General features: G+C 36.5%; 1 protein-coding gene across 43 annotated transcripts in view; it reads right to left on the reverse strand.

The window, feature by feature from the left end:
* KCNMA1 (potassium calcium-activated channel subfamily M alpha 1) overlaps positions 1-20771 on the reverse strand; it is a 440583-nt gene that overhangs the window by 65162 nt on the left and 354650 nt on the right. For all 43 annotated transcript variants that reach the window (XM_033066042.2, XM_033066032.2, XM_033066068.2 and 40 more), the window contains one exon: positions 4570-4663. In XM_033066042.2, coding sequence (XP_032921933.1) covers positions 4570-4663 — 94 coding nt within the window. The remainder of the gene's footprint in view (positions 1-4569; positions 4664-20771) is intronic.

Genomic DNA, 20771 nt, shown 5'->3' on the forward strand with positions numbered 1-20771 from the left:
ATAATCTCATTAGGCTTCTGGAAACATATGCCAAAGAGCTCACTTTTTTCTGTGTCATTTAGCTGGGTCTTGACAGTTTCTGAGCAAGTTTTATTGTTTGGTTGGGAATTATTTTAGATCCTCGATCAAAAAAAATCCTCAGGCTTACAAAATCCTCCTTGGCAACACACTGAAAACCCAGTGTCCTCTGATGCCTCTGATTCTTATGTGATCAGGGACACTAATGATAATGACCCTTTGCTGAGTATGCTACTTGTCTAGAGGCCTATGTCAACTACACCACTACATCCAGAGTGGACAGGGACAAACTATTTGTTTGCTCTTGAGGCCCCTTGGGCCCTGTCATACACTATTTGTTCTTGCATTAAGAGGTAGTTTGACTCGGCTGGGCTGACATTTCCTTCAAGTCAGTGTATTCCACTCATGCAGTAGCAGCTACCAAAGCATTAAGTATAGACTGGAGGCTCAGCAACAATCATTTAAGTGGTTTTTTTGATTCATATCCAGGGCTTTTCACATTTTTACTGGTCATTCTGAATCCAAAATGACACATTTTTTTAAAAACTAGCTTTGCAATTTGATACTGAGGCGACATAGCCTCCTCATAGCTAACGTGGCTGCTCATCAACAAAACGCATCGGAACCTGCAACTGAGATGGTGAACAGGGACTGATGTTGCTGCATGATACCAGAGGCATTGATCAGTTCCACTTTTCTTCTCTGCATGATGAAGGACACCTGATATGTGACTACTCTCCCAGTCACAGCCTTCCTTTCCCTTTCCTTCCATTTCCTATTTAATTTTTTCTTTTTACTTTAATAGGATGTCCTTGTGTTCACATCTTAACAGGAGGAGTATCTATTTTTTCCTTTTGGAGTTTCAGTTATTAAAAAAAATACACTCTTGTGGGTTTAATGGGACAGACTTTTGCTAATGTAAAAGCAGGGAAAAACAGTCATGACAATGCTGCGTATTTTTCTAGTTAATCTCCATTTGTAGGTATTGTTGGAATTTGAAAGATTTGCTTCTTATGTATTAGACTCTTCTAGTACTGCTTCAGTGTGATTCTGCTCATGCCATTTGATGTGATGCAGCATTCAATTAGAAGAGTGACTTTCTAAACGTGAGTCTGGACCATCTGTGATGTACACAAAAAACATTTGTATGTCAGTCATCTATTTCTATCAGTTAGTAATTTATTGTAATTTAGAGTCATCAAAAAGATGTCTTTAAAAAGATGTATCAAATATATCTGCCTGGATCATATCTGGTAATGCAGATTTCTACTTATGTGTTAGTAAATCTCAAAAATTCCCACTCTCTGACCAGGTCAGACCACATGTTGTGAGGTCCTGGGAAATCCCTGTGATACCATTTCCATTCTCTATTCTAGTCTGGGAATATAAGAAGTCACAAAGTTTTGTTTCACAATGTAATACCCTCTTCCCTGACATCTCCACCACTGTAGGAATCTAAAACCTGTGCAGCATTTCCAACACTATCTTAACTGTACAGTTGCTCAGAGTGGTCCAAAAGTCACAATTCAGATTTCAATTTATAAATTAATTCTTCACATATTTATTGTTTTCATATTCCTGACTTCTTGTCTTCCAGGTTCCTTCTAGATCCTCTGGATCTAAAACCACAGCTGAGAAAAAGTCTGCAAAGTAGCCAGCTATTTCTGGGCAGGTGGAACAGGGGCAAAGCTGACTTGAAAAAGGAGCTTTTAAAGTAAATTTAGGAAAAAAACTTCCAAAGATAAATATCAGCTGCAGACATGACAGTGCTTTAGCTGATTTACCTCTTGGGTACTTCTAGCTGACATACACTAAAGATTTCTGGGCAGGAAAGCAAGTACCTGTCACTTTCTGTAGATTACAAGGGTACGAAATAGCAGATTATACAGTCCACCTTTGTTTCAGAGAGGAGAAAAGAGTTTGACCATTACAAACAAAGCTTAACAGAGCTCTCTTCTGATTCAATCCACTTTGTCTTTTTTAGCACCTTGGACCAAAGTTAAGTCAGTGTAGATAAAGCGTAAAGTGAAGAGACGGTTGGGTCTGGGGAGAAGCCGAGGGTGCGAACACTGGGCTGAAGAATAAATTTAGCAGCAAGAGAGAAGAGGAAGAAAACAAAGTCTGGATTTGGAAGACTGGCAAGTTCTCCACTCACTGCTCAACCTGTGTTTAGCAATTCTGATGTGCTACTGAGCAGACAGCTCAGGCTCAGGACGACTACTCTCCCTCAGTCCCTCTTCAGCAGGCAATGAAAGCAGGCTGTACTTTGAAAATCTTCCCCCATCATGCAAACTGACACAGGCATGCTTTTCAAAAACCCACAGCCAATCTGTTGATCATTACTTATTTACAAAGGCCTTCGGGCAGAAAGTCCTGTAAAAACCATACTTGATACGGTATACACTAGCTTTTTCTGCTTGTGGAAAAAAGTACCCCTAAGGCTACCTCAAACCATCACTTTCTATTGCACATAAAATGTACCGTGTAACACTAAAGTATTTAATATATATGGTATAATATATCTACAGGAAAGGCATTTGTGTAGAAGTATGTTACCCTGTATTTGGTAATTTGATGTTTTGCTGAAGGCTATGACTTGAAAAAGCCTGCACCTAGTACAGAGGACCTGTCATCTCAGTACCCAAGAGCCAATAGAATAAAGAAGTACCCTTAAGCAGCAAAACTTTGACACAGCTTTGAAGCATATGAAAACAGTATAACTCCCCAGAATTATTATTACTCAAGATCAAAGAAATGAGGCATACTTTACATAGCAAACAGGGACAGTGTGTTCAGCTCCAAATGTTTCAGCTCTTTCTCTCTCTCTCTTTCTCTTTCTTTTTACTTCTACTTCCCCAAAATTAGAATCTGGGAGAAGGTGGGGGGCAGGGGGGGAAATCTCCACATGTTTAAATTTTAAGAAGTTAAAACAATTAACACCAGATAAGAGGACTGTCTAAAGGTAAGCAAATTGAAAACTATGCTAGCATGACAACTAGCACTATAAAAATGAGAAGTTTGCCAGTATTCTCATTTTATTCTTCCTCATAAACTGTAAACAAGCATGTAAATCCGTGTCATATGGGCAAGGTTGAACTAACAGGAAGGCAAAGAACTTTTAATGATACATTTAACAGAAATAGATGGTCAATAGGGGAAAAAAAAGCCATAGCTGGGTGCATTTTCCTTCTGTGAATCAATCTCACTTTTGGTTCTATAGTCTAAACAGAGATGAAGACGATTTGTGGAAGTTATGCCCTTGAATATGCCCTATATTGCAGAAACAATAAACAAATATGGATGCTTCTGTAACTGCCCAAAGAAAATTCCAGTCTAGTGAATGAAATAGAAAGAGAAATATCACCTACCTGTATCCAGAATCCTTACAGGAACAAAATAATTGTCAGTAATAAAATTCATAAGAGATAGATACATATTTGTATCCATTTTTCTTCACTTAACCTCTGTGGGCAGGCAGAGTTATACACACATAAATCTCAAATTGCACAAATGTGTCTGTTTATATATGTAAATGTTTACATTTTTCTGTGTGTGTGTACATATATATATACACAGAGTGGAAAAATCTCTGCTATGGTATTTATGGATACAATTATGGGCTGAGGGTCTAGCCTGGTTACATAGGATATGTAAAAACAGGAACAGCCTCCTTGAAAACTCTGTGTCTACCATGGGATCCCATTTTGATTGACTTGAGCAGGTAAAAGGCAAAGCAGAGTGAGATAGAATGCAAATGACATAATATTTTAACAGATTACAATTTCTTGTTACAGTTCCAGTTTTAATACATCTCTTAGAGGCAATTTGTTCTATGAAAGGAAACTACATAGTTATACAAAGAAGTACTATTGTAAAATAATGTACACATAGCAACGGGAAAATATCACTAACAAGATGCTGTTTTCATTGCCCACTTTTAGAGTATATAGTACCCTCTTAAAAATACCTGTATTTCATAATTAATGTGCTTTTAGCTTGACTAAAACTGTGTTAGTTTTGAACTTTGCTTTGGCAAGTACATATATTATTAGACTTTTTCATCAGTCTAAATCAATTAACAGAAATTTGATTTCAATCGACAGGATAAAAGGAAGGTAATATTCAGGTTCATTTTTGATTGTGAAGATACATCTCACATATGGCCTTAAGTACAGAAAACAGTACTCAGAGGGAATCCAACAAAAAGAGAATTGCCTGAGGCAAACTAACCACATGAGTTCCCCTGATTGGTTAGTGCTATCATTAGTGCCACTGCTGTTTAAGAACTACACATGGACAGGACAGGGTGACAGCTAAGACTTTAAAGCCTATGTATTTTTCAAACAGCTTTTCAAACTGTTTTTCATGACAGAATTTTTTTTCAGCTCTATCATTAACTGCTGACAAGCTGACAGAATAAATACTTCAGCCTTTCAGAAACCATCTAACAATCTTCTTTCTTCACCCCCTCCCCTTATTTTTGATGTGGGGGGAGGAGAAGAGGAAGGAAGAAAGAAAGGAGATGAAGATATGAGCTTCTTACAGTCTTACCTCATCAGTTTGGGTGAGGAGTTGGGTGAATTTCGCATGCCTCCATTTCGCTGCTTTTTTTTGGGTGATAGTGTCGACGGCTGCTCATCTTCAACTGGAAATATAAGGAACTCATGAGATTAAGTACTGCTCTGAGTGCAATACGAAATACAAGTGAAGTAGCAAAGAACACACACTCTATGTCCATTCACGCACTGATACTTCATTGCTAACATAGGCCCAACAGTAATAAAAATCAAATACATGTTAGTTGAAGAGATTGGTTTGAAGGAGAAGCAGAGAAGAATACCAGGGTTTTGAACATAGGTTCAAATTTGTTTCATACTTCAAAAACAAAGGCGGGAGGACCACATTCGGGTTATTCTCAGAGTTATTATCAGTTAATCTGCGCTACAGAAAAATAGAATTAGTGCTCTGCTGTATTCCCAGACAAGTACTATTTGCAATATCAACGTAACAGCTGCCAGACTGCTTTTGCTAATGAACTAGACACCAGTTGGTTCTCGCTCCTCACATGCCAAACAACAGAGTCTTCATGAAGAGATGTAAAATATTCAATGCCTTGATGTTCAATGATTCAGTTAGTCGGCAATGTGAATGCAGCCTGCCATTGTGCACGGATCTCCAGCACAAGTCAGAGCTCATCGCTCTACTCTCCTCCCAAAGCGGAGTTTTAACAGGAGTGAACAGAATGAGGTTGAATGGAAGTGGGGAGACAATACCTGTATAACAGAGGATGCAGGTGTTATGCAATCTTTTAATGAGGATGAGGTGCATTTTCAAGGACAGGTCAATTTCCAGATATAAAATCACTTACAGTTTTGCCAGTCATAAGCTACTCTTGGATAATTTAGGTCACAATATGTATTGCCTAAACAAGTGCAGCTTCCTAAGAACTCATCTGTAAGAATTAACCACTATATGTACTGTTTTGAAATTCTAACTGCACTTAATAATCTGTAACCTTTACATGTGCTATCAAAGAGAATAAACTCAGGCCTGCTATCTCAGGTTCACACTAATGTTAATTTATTCTGATATAAAGAAGAAAAAATAAACTTTTTTTTCCCATCCTACTGTTATCTGAAAAATTAATTAGAAGATTATATAACTGATGCCTAGAAAGCTTTTACTTTAAAGCCAAAAGGAAAGACAGTAGTAGTACTAGCTGCTATATTTGAAGAGCTTAGTACACATTAGCAGTGCACAAGCAGAGGTTCAGAAAAAAGTACTACTTGCAACAAGATACATAGAAAAAACAACAAAACTGGGATATATGACACCTGTCCCAGACTTATCTGTGAAGAAATGAAGCAATAGCCTTTTGCTATAACCCCCTTCTGACACTATTTTATTATAGACTGCATTCCAGCCTGCCACTTCTGTCTGTTTGCCCAAGCCTGCTATGAAACTTCATTTTGCCTTGGTCAAGACCAGAGGGTCGGGCACTGAAGAGACAGATTTTGCTCTCTTTTTGGATGACCTGGCATCACCTAGCACAAGGGAGTCACAACCAAAGAAAGCACTGCAAAGGAAAAAAACCGAAAACAAACAAACAAAAGTGAAAAAAGCTAATCCCAAAATAAATGTGCCAGAGTGGTGTAAAAGGTAATACTTGGATCAGAAAAAATTACTGTCTAATAATGATTTATTTACTAAGTTTCTTCTCTTCTTGGGCAGCATCATTATGGGCAAAGGAATTTTCTTCTCAATTGGCTTTTCTTTTTTTTTCCAAATCAAAGTCCCATAGTGTGAATGCATACTGATGGTTAGTCAAATGCCATTCTTTGGCTGAGAGATAAATAAGCCCACAAAAATTTATCAAAAATACACAAATAGAAATTTTCTTTTTGTGACAGTTTGCACATATTAAACTAGATCACTTCAGTATTTAGCTATGTGTACCATGAAGGGAAAATGCACAGAATTGTTTATGTTGGTGATATCTTTGCAGTTCTGATTGTAGAAAAGTGCAAATCTTTGTGCTTTTCAGAACACTCTCTTCAAATTATTCTCTTGAAAATGGCCTATTCTTGTTTTAAACCTCTCTATCAAAAAGTTATTTACATGCTATTCCACACAGACAATAGGTATCAAGATAGCCACTGTGTTCCCTCATTCCATATTGGATATAAATACTCAGTTCCACCACTTAAAAGATCAAACAAACAAGAACCATACAAAATGTTCCTTCCAGAAAACAACAAATTATCTATTTTGTTTTGTATTGTTATGCAATTTTAGCAGTTCAAAGAAGATACACAGCCATCAGGACCAAAGGCAAAAATCTTACAGTAACACAGGTCAACTGTAGATAATATTATAACCAGAAATATTTCTCTGAACAAGAGAAAACAATATTAAAAAATAATATTTTTTCAAAGTTTTCAGCTAGCTACTATGACTCCTGTCTGATCCTTTTGAGTTCTGAAAGCTCATACAATAAGAGTGTTTTGGTACTCTATGGTCCAACACAAGTGTTCTCCAGTACCGCCAGGTGATGCTAACCTGCCGCCCAATTAAAATCAGAGCCTTACTAGCAATCATCCAAAACAGCAACTGTCACCAGTTGCCTGAAAAGTCCAAGCTTGACGTCGCTCACTAGTTAATGCCTGTTAGCAAAGCCTTCTGAAGGATATCAGTTTGTTGCTTAACCAAAAAAGCCATTTATTCTCATTGCAGCAATGAAAAGAGATCTATATTAATCATATGACAGAAAATCAAGGTTCTTTTTTCACTGAAATCTCTGCTCAGAGTTTACAGGGCATCTGCATTTAGCAACCCAGCTCCATAGGAATGGGGGGAGGGAAGACATGAAGTTGAAATATGTGAATAGCATCTAATGGACATTATTACCTATGGCTTGGTTCCCAAAAATGTCGCAGTGAGAACTCACAAGTGGTTTCTTAGTAGTAAGTAGGATATAAAACATATTTAATTATTATCCTTCAGATACTCCTATCAATTTCCTGCCTATTTAAAGAAGTGGATCTAGCAAAAATTTTAGTAAGGTTATTAAATATTTTAGTTTCATAGTTTCTGTGTCTGCAATAATTTAAAAGGGAGTCTTAAATTCGCTTGCTCTTGTGAAAGACAAATCTTTTTGAGTAATAGGGCTGTGATATATGACAACTCAATTCTGATATTGTATGTTTGCTTTTGTTAATGAGTCCCCATCTTTTTATGTCTTTATACTATAGGATTTGTATTAACTACAGCCATATTATGTTATACACACTTGTTTTTACTGCTTTCATGAAAATTGGAAATAAGTTCAAGAATTAGACACAGAGTTTTATAGATTTGGAACTCAATTCATGCTCTCAGTCCTAATAACATTCAAGAGCTTGTCTGCACATCCCTAAGTATAACACTTATTGTACTCCTGTAACAACCCAGAGCTCACTTGTCTAATAACAGTTTTGCAGTTCAGGAAGACTCAATGCTAAAAAAATGTCAGGCGAGTCTAATGAGGCTTCAGATACTCGGTTTTATGCTGGAGTTTAATTTAAAGTTACACTGATGTTTTAACATGTTTGCTTATTCTTCAGTAAAGAGTGTTCATTATTTCAATGACATAACCTCCAGACAATGTTCCATGAATTGGTTTAAGATGTGCTGGTAATTTTAACAGCCTTAATGTGGAGTCGAACATCTGTAACAACATATTACTTGACTTTTATCCTCATTTCATTTTTAAAGCAAAACAAAGGGAAAGTCTTTCAAAACAGTGGACACGTTTATAACTTTTTTCTTTTTTATTTTCTAACTATTTTTAAAACAACTCTGTCTCCTTGACTTCCTCTCTCAGGTCACTAGCTGAACTAGTTTATAGGTACCTTTTTAGACACCAAAAGGAGCTGATTTTTGAAATAACATTATGAACTGGGATACCTGGGAAGTTCACTCTGCCTAGCACGTAAATGGTTTGAAGCAATTAAATCCTTTAAAAGGTGAAGCACAAGCCACCCAGAAACATTAGTTGACTAGATATCTCGATTAACTTATTAATCACCACATCTGGAGAAACCCACATCTGTAAGCACTTAACAGAGCATTAGTAATGTCATAGTCACATTGAAAACAGGCTGCAAAACCATGCACAAACCATTCTGTATTGCCTTATGCATCCAGCTACCGGGCTACCTACGGAGATCTTGGTTCAACCCCGGCTTTTGGGAATGGTAGCGGTATTTTACAGGTAAGCTGAGTGCTCTTTGCAATCTACAGTAGGTAGATTTTCCTTGTTCAACAGAATTCAGTAAGTTAAGGTGCAGCAGCGAGGGGCTGTTGGGTAGGAAGAGGCTCCCTTTACGGTTATTAACAAGTGGAACAGGTTCCAGGATTCCTTCAGTGGACTTGGCATCAACCAATGCATTAGTAGTTGCATTCTTGATTTGATATGAACATTTTGGGTAACTTGATCTAGCTGCATTCTTTACTTCTAAATAATAAGAAAAAATTTAAATTAATTTCTTTGAATTAAAAATTATTTCAAACCACAGGCATGAAAAAATTTTGATATTATGTGGAAATACAGACATTAAAGCTTAAGGTATCAGATCCAACAGCAGAAATAAAGGTTTATACCTGCAGCTTTCTTATGTTGCTTTTTTCCCCTCTAAAAATGAATCTTTATAAAAGAATACTTATAAAAGGATTATTCAACAATATTATCACCTTTAAGCAATAATCCCATCCTGGGGTAAGTATGTCTGAGGTTATACTTATTCCCCCATGTTGATAAGGGCTTTGAGATTTACTATCTGTGGAGGATGTTTATTTCTTTGAAACTACTGAAAATGACAGGGGAGGTAAAAACACTCTGCTGCTATTAAAATAAATAAGGAATCATAGAAAACATAAGGTCACCACTTCAAAATTGTGCAAGCATACTTATGGAATTAAACTGATTTTTAAGGAACCCACATAAAAGTTGTTGAGTATTCAACAGTGCTGCATACCGTAAATTTCAGGAGGTCATACACAGTACCTCTGAAAAGAAAGTTAAGAAATTCAATTTCCTAAATATGGATTTAGCTTAAAACTGTGATTCTTTGTCTTCCACTGATAATAATCAAAGCTATTTAAACACAACCCCCCTACTAATACCTCTAACAAATGACATCCTCAATAAAAAACAACAAGCAAAATGTTTTTCTGGTAAAAATACGCAATAAAGATCTTCTCCTAATGCTTGTTTCATTGTGAATAAGTACAGTATAGAGAAGAAGGTAAATAACTGAGCTACTAAGACCTCAGATTTGGTTATGTATCATGAAGTAAGAAGTTTAGGCAGGGTGTAATTGGTGGACTGATAAACTTGCAGCATTATTTCCATGTGTTTCAATTGGCTTAAAGATTCTATGGAGAACATTGAACAGAGAGTAGAGGCAAAGTATTTGAGGAGGTCAGCATGTTTTTTGGGATCTTTGTTTAGTTTACCACCAGCTAGAAACACCATCTGGCAACAGGAAAGATAAGAAAATAGCATTCCCATGCTTGCCGTTTTCTTCAAGCACAAAATCTGTCTCTCTCATGGAAAAGGTGAGTGCCTAGGAATTGCAAGAGTCACTTGGAGGTACTTTTTAACAAGGTTGAACTGGCTGGGGACAAAGCACCCATTCCAATTCTGTGACCTTTTGATGGCTTGCTACTATTCTGGCTGAAGTAGATTGAAAAATTAGCAAGAAAAGAACTGAAGTCTAATTTACTATATTCGGATTTTTACCAATAGAAGTAACATTTGAAGTATAATAATAATAATAATAATAATAATGCATACTCACCAGAGTTCACATATATTTTAAATCATCAGAGAACAGCATATATCTTTGATTAGCAATACTGCCACAAAAATAAAATATACTGTATAAAATATTGAACACACTACTTGAAAATTACCAATTTTACCTTAGAGTTACTGGGTATTTTATCAAATTTTGTACTTCTGATATTCCTCCAAGTGAAATAATTTTCAGATGATAAAATATATCTGCAGAGATCTATCTCCCTACACATGTCACTGGTCAAGCATGTATTTGAAGGCTTTGATATGCATCAACTCAGTTCTATTTTTAAAGTGCAGATAGCAATACTGGAAATAATCTTTCAAAATCCACATCCTGTATCAAAGTATCTTTACATGCAATGGAAGAAGACCAGAATCTATTAAGCTTATCAACCCTCTAATCAAGTTGTTTAAGAAACACCATAATCTTTTTACAGTCTCTTCTGGAGTTCGATAAGTGACGGTTTCAGATACCAGACCTGACTATTAAGCAATAACCTTCCAAAGCAATGTATGTCTTATGGCATATTCCATGTAGAAAAGCTTTCCCAAGATTTTGTGCTTGCAGTGGTACAGCATGTGTCAGAACAAAGATGCTTGTCTTTTGGTATGGTTTCTTATCTGGAGCTGGCATCGTATTTAATAGCACCACATGATCTTGTTCAGCAGGAAGGCAGACTGAGCTTCTTAAAAACTGAGTTATTTCCCCTTACTTCCAACAGTGTGGACAGGTACTATTACTGAGCATGGGCACAATAAGTTGATGGGCTTTTTTAGTCAAATTACACTAGATTTAAAAGCTCTAACTACTGGTTTCATCCCATGACTTCTAGCCTCCTGCCTCTGACAAGAGCTCAGATCAAAGTGGAAGAAGCTCCACAGTGGATGAGTGATGAAATTCTTTGTACATCGACAATTTTCTTTCTTACTCCAACAGTTTATGGCCCATGTCTTTTTATTCAATCTCTGAAAGCAAGGATTACACAATAATATCTGAATCACCCATCTTTGGGAGAGATCTCTTTCTCCATTCCTCCTAAAATTACATATATACTTTTTACCACAGAAGAGTAAAACACTCTTAGTATAAATAGCCTGTCAAGCTGTAGGTACATGCTGTGCCACACACATGGGGCTGTCAGGATACACCTTGAACCACATGAGCAAGCACAGAGTTTTTGGATTAAGCAGCACTGTACAATCGGGTGAGAAACACAGGCCAACTTCAACAGACACAGACTAAATCTAAATCACTTATGGAGCATGCCCCTGCTCAGCAAAGACAGATTTAAAGTGGATCAATCAACAAAGTTGATTTTTATTAATTTCTTTAAAATCCGGTTGGGTTCTTGCACTATTATGTGGGCTGATTTCCATAGAAAACATATTTGGGAAACAAAGATTGCTGTTAATTATATGGAACTAAATACATCCTTACATATTGTCACTGCCTCACTAGGTTTGGCAATCAAACTGTCTGGATTGGGGTAATTTGTCGTACCACTGTGCAACACCAAATCACAACCTCCAAATCCACCAGGGTCCTCTTCCAAGTACGGGATGAGTTTAGCACCACCAAGTCTACTAAAACAGAACTATTTTTCTAGTCATAGTCAGATTTGTAGCATGACACATGAGTTTATTTCCAATGCAAACAGTCACAAGTCTGCATTGTTTATGCTGCCAAAGTGCCTTAAAACGGTTCAGTACATTTTCATGTATCTATAAGGCATTATTATTACCTAAGAATATTTTGGGAGCCATTTTGAGAGAAAATTTTAAGCTACTTTTTGGGAAAGGCAAACAGTAAGGAGCAGGATAAAAGTGGAGTAAGGGCAAGAAATTCAATTTTCTGTAGTATTTTCTAATTGCACCCTGGGTGAACACTACCTACTTTTAATAAAATCTGTACAGAATTTGCCCAAGAAGCCTGTCACTATTAGCGAGATAAAAAATAATATATATAAAATGTGATATATTAATGCGATTGTAAAGGTATTTTGAAGTTGCATGTATTTCTATTCCTTACCCCCACCCTCAGGAACTCCTTTTCAAGCTCAATGAATAACATACTTGCCTACAGACTGCATTAGGGAATCATGCCTGTTTCTATTTCTATACATTTTATTTATTATAATGAAGATAATTTGAATTGCAATCTGCAACTCCCTGAACATTTTTAAAACAACAAATGTAGTTAAACTAATGCCGGTGGCAATCTCTATTTATTCTTTGTGAGCATACACTTGCCATAACTTAAAACTGGGCTGAGCTTTAATTTAAATGTAACAAGGCAGAATACCAGTACAGCGCTTTCAACAAAATGGCTGAAACTGGCTTCAGCATGATTTGCCTGGAAGGGAAGATGAAAATGTGTTTTAAAGGAGAAAAAATATCCTGACCAAAACCAGACATTCTAAACAACCACCACTGATACCCAGTGCTCCTTTCCTCCCCCATCTCTATCACTGCTAGGCTTTCAGCACTGTTTTTCACCAGACACTAGCACAGTGTTTTCCTTCATAGTCAGCCATCAGCCAGAGCTGTCACTTGCAGATACTTCATTTTTGTTTCAGTCTAATTCATACTGCACCCCCTTAATCTCTGTAGTGAGTAATGCCATGTCACTGGGAAGATATGTCAGATCCAGCACTAGAAATACAGAGAGTGTTTCTAACAGTTAAACTATCTTGGTTTGAAGAAATAATTTATTTCTTCCCCCAACTTAACTGATGTCTTTCTCCTGAACATCTTCTGAGCTGACCTCCAAAGGAGCAGTCACTGTTCTGCAATCTGGCTCAGCTTTCACAGGGGGTGGGGGGTGGGGTGGGGGGTGAAGATGCAGCCCTGTATCACTAAATGCAAATAATCAATATGTTGATTGAGCTTTTGGCTACCAGAGCTCTTTTGATGGGAGTGACAGTGAGCATGACTTGCCTCACTCAATGACAAGCCTGTTTAGACTTTTTGCTACCTACCACTTTGTGAATCAGGCAACTGAAAATACCCACAGCAATTCCTCCAAACTGTCAGCTATTGCTGTGATTCCACCCAGCACCCCCTGTACAAGACAACAGATTAACCATTAGGCTAGATATGTTGAAAATATACAGCTTCAACCTTTCCCCAGCTAGCTCAGAGCGATGTATAGATGATTATTTCAACCGTCAGCTGCCGCATAGACTTAAACCCCTGCACAATAACTCCTGGATTCATCTGCCCCTTGTCAAACTTGCACAGCTTTAGTTTGAGCATACATAGTGTGGCAGTTTCACTGCGGATCTAGAATAATCCAGACGGCTGCTGTCTCTTTGTTAACAGGAAGCTAAACTGATGAGTTTGTAATGCATTTCTTATCAAAGGTAGTTTCAAAAAAGAAAACGTGCCAAATCAGTTGGGGTTGGAATTTAGCATAGTATTGAAATATGATTTAATCAAAACATTTGGTATTTGTTGGGGAAAAAAAACACCCCACATTATTCATACTCTAAAAATAATTTTATGCCAATGAACTATTTATTTTATAAATTTAGTTGATTTTTTTTGTGGTAACAGATGTAATGAAATCATTGACTAGAAACTACAATATAATGGTGCTTGATGAGATACAAGAATGTTAATTTTAGAAACTGTGGAGCAGCGTTTGCTTGGTGTCTGAAATGGTAATTCAAATGAAACAGGACTGCTGCTTTTGTTTCTTTGTGCATTACAAACTCAGGGAGATGCATTTCATTCTGGTTTTTATACAAAAAGCTAGGCTGCATATCTCTACACACTAGCACCATTAGAAAAGCAGGTAAGGCTGGCTTTTAGTTGCAGTGTGTGTCACTTGAAGCAGATAAAACATCAAGATCCAACAATGTCAAGAATGCATCATCAGAACATTTTGCAAATACTGAATGGTGCTTACATGCTTTCTCTTTGAAACTGCAGATCAAGAAATATTTCTTTTCTTTCCTCTCCTCTTTCTGTCCCAGGCTTGTACCTTTTGGCTAAAGGCACATAAAATTTCCAAACAAATGCCTTGTGTCTACTTTTTTCCTTTTTTTTCCCTTTTTCTTTCTATTAGCATCCAATACTTAAATTTTGTATTAATAATACATGGTCTTTCAGTCCTAATTCTGCTTCCACATAAAGAACTGAAACTCAGCCACAGATATATTCCTCATCTTTGCTTTTCTTTGAATGCTGTAAAACAACAGTGAAGAGCAAACATGGAATCTTGCCATGCTGGATCCTGTTATTAATTTAAGATGGCTGCTCTAATACTCAGTGAAATCAATATGAACTTTAAGTTCCTGATCTTTTAGAGTAACTTATGTATAGAATGAAAAATAGACTACAAAGGAGTTTGGAAACCCAGAAAACTTAGAACTTGAATCATTTGGTGAAAAAGGTCTGGTGTATGGATTTATACCATTTGTACTTATTTTTAAGGATACAGCAACTCCCTAAGGTTACCACAGAAATATACTTTTTCCTTTGCTCCTCCAGTTTAATTCAAGAACATAACTATTATGAATGCTGTATCAATTATTATCACTTCTCTGTTGCTATGACTTCAGCAAGCAAAAAGTGCCTAAGGCTGTCTGAACTGTGGTTGATCCAAAGACCACTAAAGTCAGAGAAAACATTTACACTGACTTCAGTGGACTTTAGATCAGGAGTTGTTCATACCTCATGTACAGGTTGTTATAAATGAGAAGCAAGCCTTTTCCATGCATACAGCATTTACACACATTGATGTGTGCAATTCTGAGAAGAAAGGCCTCTGATTTCATGGATCTGGTTTCTTGTTTCAATACAGAGGTACATACACAATAGGACACTATTTGTATATAACAAACATCTTCTCTTTCCCCTGCCAAGCTTGCACAGTAGAAAAAAAAGCTACTTCAATTCTTAATCAAATTCTAATTTATATTTATACTAAGTCATAGGTCCACTGAACCTTGAACATCTTTTCTATATCAAATTTTAGTATTCCCTCATACATTTTTCTTGATTTTTTTAGTTTTCATTCTCCACTGCCTTTTCAAATTATGATTCACTCTGTAATTGTTTATTCAAGTCATTATACTGTTATTGGAAAACTGTCAAATGTAAAGTTAAAAAAAAAAAAAAAGCAAAGCATCAGTAGACTTTCCCCCTGCCCCTCCCCACTCCCTCATCCATTTAATTGTCCAATTGACCTCTCCACCTGTCATATCCATACAGAATACTACTTGGATAAAGCAAAGTTTGTTTTGGGAAAGGGTGAAGAAATGGAGATGTGCCTAAACTCTAGAACTCAGGAAGTGGTCTGTTTTCAAGGGGGTCTGTTTTCCAGACAAACATCAAAGTGAAGGGAACTAACTTTGTCTTTTGAGAGTGCACTTCAGAGAATAAGGAAAGTTGAAGTGTCTCATTGCTATGGCAAGTGTAAATATGCTGAGTTAAATTATGTTTCAAGTTGTCCTGCTCGGAACATGGAGAAGGAGTTACAGAAAATGTCACCCCATGTGTCAGAATAAGAGCTGTTTCCTACAGACCCTGTTTCCTACCAAGTCACAAACAGTTATGAACTACGATTTTAGAGCCCCAGCTGCTGTCTCTAGCAGAGCAAAGAACAAAAAGACTGCTCAAAGCCACATGTTAACATTTTAACAGATGACCTGATGATCCCATGGTTACAAGCAGAGGACTGGGAATCTCCTGACTAGGATTTAGTTTTGCCACTGATCTTGGGCTACACAGCCTTGGGTGGCTCACTTACAGTCAATTCTGTTTTAAAGGATAGTCTTATAGATCTTGCTAGAATTCAAGTGACCAAATGATCTGAAATTGTGGCTATCTCTAATTTTCTCAGACCTAGCAGGTGTAAGACTGCAAGGTTGCTATTTGAAAAGTACATTTGGAATACATTCCATAAAAATATACTATATTCATATGTGATAATGGTATATTATTATTACAGTGTTTGGTGGTTTGTTTTTTCTTTATTAGACACGGAAGTGTGCCTCTAACATTGAATAACTGTAACACCCTTTTTATTTCTGTGTTTCTGTTTTCCTTTGTTAAAAAAATAGTGTCAATTAAAGGACACTGATTTCCTTATGAGTGGCCCTTTGACAGTTCCCCAAGGCATGACATGTAAAGTCAAATGCCACATTTTGGAAGATTCTTTAGCAGTAGCAACACAGAGCAAATGATAATATTCTGTGCATTGCCACAGATTATCCTTGTTCAATGCCTAGCAACCCAAAGGGTATTGTCCTTTGTCTTATTGCCTCAAAGAGGATTTTGACACCACCTGTAAGGGATGCAGAGGAAGAAGTTGCAACACTAGCAAGGGCACATTGTAGTTATGCAGTTTTGCTAAACTGCAGGAGGAATCTGTCTTGTTTTTACAAAGTCAAGCATGCTTCCCCTTTGTGACTAAACACACAATCTGATCAATCACTGCAGAAAACAGTGAAGTTCTATTTGTGGACAAAAAATAAGCTACTACTTAAAAAAAGAATCTAAATTTGAAAGGCCACTCATCATTGTGCCTATGATCATTTTTTGTTTACACTCCCCCAGCTCCATTAAATTCAGAGAAAAATATACAATACCTTGAAGTAACTAAGAATAAAAGTAAGCACAGGAGCCCTTGATGATTGCTTTGCTCCTTGGGATTAGAAATCTTGTATTTACAGCATAGATTGTGTTTGTCAGGAAGAGTATTTCAGTACACAGGAAAGTGATATTTCCATGCCTTTGGAGTAGGACTCCACAAATTTCAGCTCAGTCTTGCTCCAACTGTTTCCGTCCATAACTGAGAACATTGGGAAGTGCAGATTTCAACCTGCAGAAATCTAATTAGAATTATTCACATTTTTTTGCATTCAGAAGTACCAATTTATCTTAAAATCTTAAAAATATGTATTTCCACTGTAATTCTAGCCTGCATATCCTAAAGTTTTAAACTGAAATAAAGTTTCATCTACCTTGCTCATTAAAAGAAGACAGACTAGATCCCTGTCAATACCACAGTGAAGTAAAGATTTTCCTACACTCCTTATAAATCCAGGGAATTGTACTCCTAAATGCTAAGATTTTATGCACTTATTTTTCTTTTTATTTCTTCCTCTGCTTCCCCATGAGTTGTTTTACTTTTGAAAACACACTTGAGAGGATTTGTCTAAGGCTAACTAGGTGGTTAAATTGGGGTTTTCTTCATACTTTTTTACTTTGCAAAATTTGATATAATTTAATTTATTTTGGCTTGTATTTATACTTTAAAAAAGGGTGTAGAAATGTTTGTGTCTCTGAAGAAGAACTAAAATATTAAGATTTAACTCTGGCTTTCTTATTGTTAGTCTTACTCAGTTTTCACCCACATCAGTGGAAAAACTTCTATTTACAAGTGGAATGGAAGAAGGGAGAAAATGGAAGAAAAGTTCAATTTTCATAGGATCAGACTTAGCTGTAGAATTCCTCTGGGATGGAGGTCTTCACACTACTGTTACTTGTGTGGCCATCATATCATTTCATAGTAAAGTATAAAATGCTGTGCCTGTGTACATACATAGACACTGGTTCTAGGGACAAGTGCTTACACTGTATACACCTTTATGGAAAAAACTGTATACAGATTAAAATAGCCATCTGAATTTTTTTTTTAGTAAAATTGTTTCCTTAGCAAAGCAATACATAATGAAGTTCTTGTAGGCTTCTCAGCCACTACTGATTTCTAAGCCAGCACCACCACCTGCTGGTTACAGTGAGTTTCAAGACTCAGTGCTGTTTTCCTGTCTTCAAATCCATGCATAAATATAGAGCAGTGTTTCTCAGCTGTTCTTATACATACAAAGAGATTTTTAGCAGATTGCTTGCACTTTAGCAGTACTCTATTAGTTGAATTATGGCTTTCATAAAAGCAGGGAATGCTAACAAAGAAATTATTTTACGCAAAGTACTTTAAGTCACAGGGTAAACATTAAAATTAATCAAATAGATTGAACCTGTTGTATTAAAAGGCTATTGTCACATATGCAGGTTTTATTACTTACACAGTTAAATATTCTTTATAACACCAAGAAATGAGGATTTTTTTTCTAAATGATCCCTACTTTAGTGTATTCCACAATGTATTCCATTCTTGTGAATCTTTTTTCCTGCTCTGAACAAATGCATCTAAAAACCATACCACCTGTAAAATCTATTAATATAAAAAACAAACAAGATATAAATAACTATGATTAAATCTATAAAAAAATAGCAAAAATAGTGATAGCAAAAATGGAGATGAAATACAATCAATTGCTATGGAAATTTAGAGAAGTATAGTAGATAATTTCAAGGTAAATACTAGCAAAAAAAAGAGGAAGTAAAACAGCAGAATAACAACAAAAACCCTCAAAACTCATATCTCAGCAAAAATACTCACAGTAGACTGGCCAAAATTGATTGCTATGGGAAGCAAGGGCTGGCAATCCACTCCATAAGGGTGGAATATAAAGCATAAGCGAAGAAATCCATTGGTGACAACTAATAACAATGTCACTTCATCATCATTTTTATTTCTAATAGAAGAAATCCTCAAAAGGATGGGTGTATATAGCAAGGATCGTATTTTTCAAACACAACTTGAATAGGCTCAAAATACGTCCATATAAAATAAAAGAATTACTGTAATGAATTCTCTCTGATAATTTCCTTATTTCTAAAAAACCTGCCTTACTGATGAGACTGAAATTTCTGCAGCAGCTAGGGTTCAACGCTTCCAAAATCTTGTGAGAGAGGAAAGCATGCCATCTCACATTCACTTCATATAAGACCAACTATAATGGCCTGAAATTACACAAGCTATCAACAGAGAAAACAAGCAAATAATATAATACTGAATCTACCCAACTAATCTGATATCCATGTTAAAAAAAAAAAAAGTTACATATATTTTGTTCTTTTAGTTTTTACTTTGATACTAAAGGTGCAGGGAGCTGCGAATCTTGCTTAGTTCACGACAAGGACAAGACAGATCACAACCCATGATTAGGAACAGCTTTAGAAAGAAAATTTCATCAGACTCTACTGCATTGTGCTTGGTACTTCTTGGTACTTAGGATTCACTAACCAACCTTTTTGAAAATGTGGGCATTACCAACAGAGCACCCCCACTATTCCCACACAGTGCAATGAATCTAGAGAGCAAAAAAGGCAATGGAGAATTTTGGAGAGAGGATTGCCAAGGTGCTGCATTAGCAGGTTACTTAGCAGTGCCCTGCAGAACACTTGGTGTGCTCAGCACAAAAATAATTTACACACTACAAGTATAAAATTAAATTCAGGTCATGTCCCTTTTCAAAGTAGGTAGCATGATAAGGAGGAGAGAAGACTGATAAAATTAAAAAAAAAAAAAAAAAAAAAGAAAGAAGATTCTGCAGGAAACCACTGAACTGCCAGGATTTCTGTCGTATCATCACACCAACTTCACAATAAACCCTACAATCACCTGGGCTGGTAGAACTCTCTCTCCAACAAAGAAAAAATTGATGTATAAAATTTCCTAAGATTTAAAGCTCAGTTACTACCCTAAAAGAAACTACATCAAACACAAATGCCACAGGATGCCAATATATTTGGAAATACTGTTGCTGCCAGATGTTTTGAGAGTCAGATACTGAAAGCATCCAGAAATCCTATGCTCAGGGGACACTGACAGCTGTCAAGAAAGTGATCTTCCAAAATCAAATTGCTTGGAGCTCTACCTCTGAGGGTTTTATTTTGTCCTGTTTGAGGAGAAAGAAGAGGGCACACAAAAGACTCATACGCTAAAGGCGGATTAAAACCAAATGCATATTTTGACATATTTTATACTCCTCATGGCAGAACTCAAGGATACTGCTGAGGAAATCTGTGAGACCCAAGGGATAATTTCAGGATGTTTCCTGACGAGTATGTGGGGTTTGAGTATTGAGGCTGAATATATGAACCTAAAGATATGATTCTGGCATGGCCTCAAGCTACAATTTTAAACACCTAATCAGCCAATCAAAAAGCCCTTTAAAGTTTGATCAGCCACTACACATGCCAACACTAGAGATCCTGAATCCAGAAACAGAACAGGCACTTCCATTAAAGTAGGAGATAGTATTTTCAAGGATTATTTGGAAAAAAAACCCAGGAAAATCGAAAGTTCTCCAGATAGAGATTAGATCGTGCTCTAATAAAAAACTACATGTGGTAGTGGTAACAGGGGAGATCTGAAACAAAAAATTAAAGACTCTTATGTTTGAAAGAGACAAATTCAGGTGTAGGGAGCTCTAAGAACACCATACCCACATGATAACAGCAGACTGCAATGCAGATAGAGCACAGAAGTCATACTTCATAAATTAACATGCAGAAGGATCTGGTGTCAGCGAGTTAGAAGAATGTCAATCCC

The sequence above is a fragment of the Catharus ustulatus genome, chromosome 8, assembly GCF_009819885.2.
Source record: "Catharus ustulatus isolate bCatUst1 chromosome 8, bCatUst1.pri.v2, whole genome shotgun sequence".
In the NCBI taxonomy this organism is placed as follows: Eukaryota; Metazoa; Chordata; class Aves; order Passeriformes; family Turdidae; genus Catharus; species Catharus ustulatus.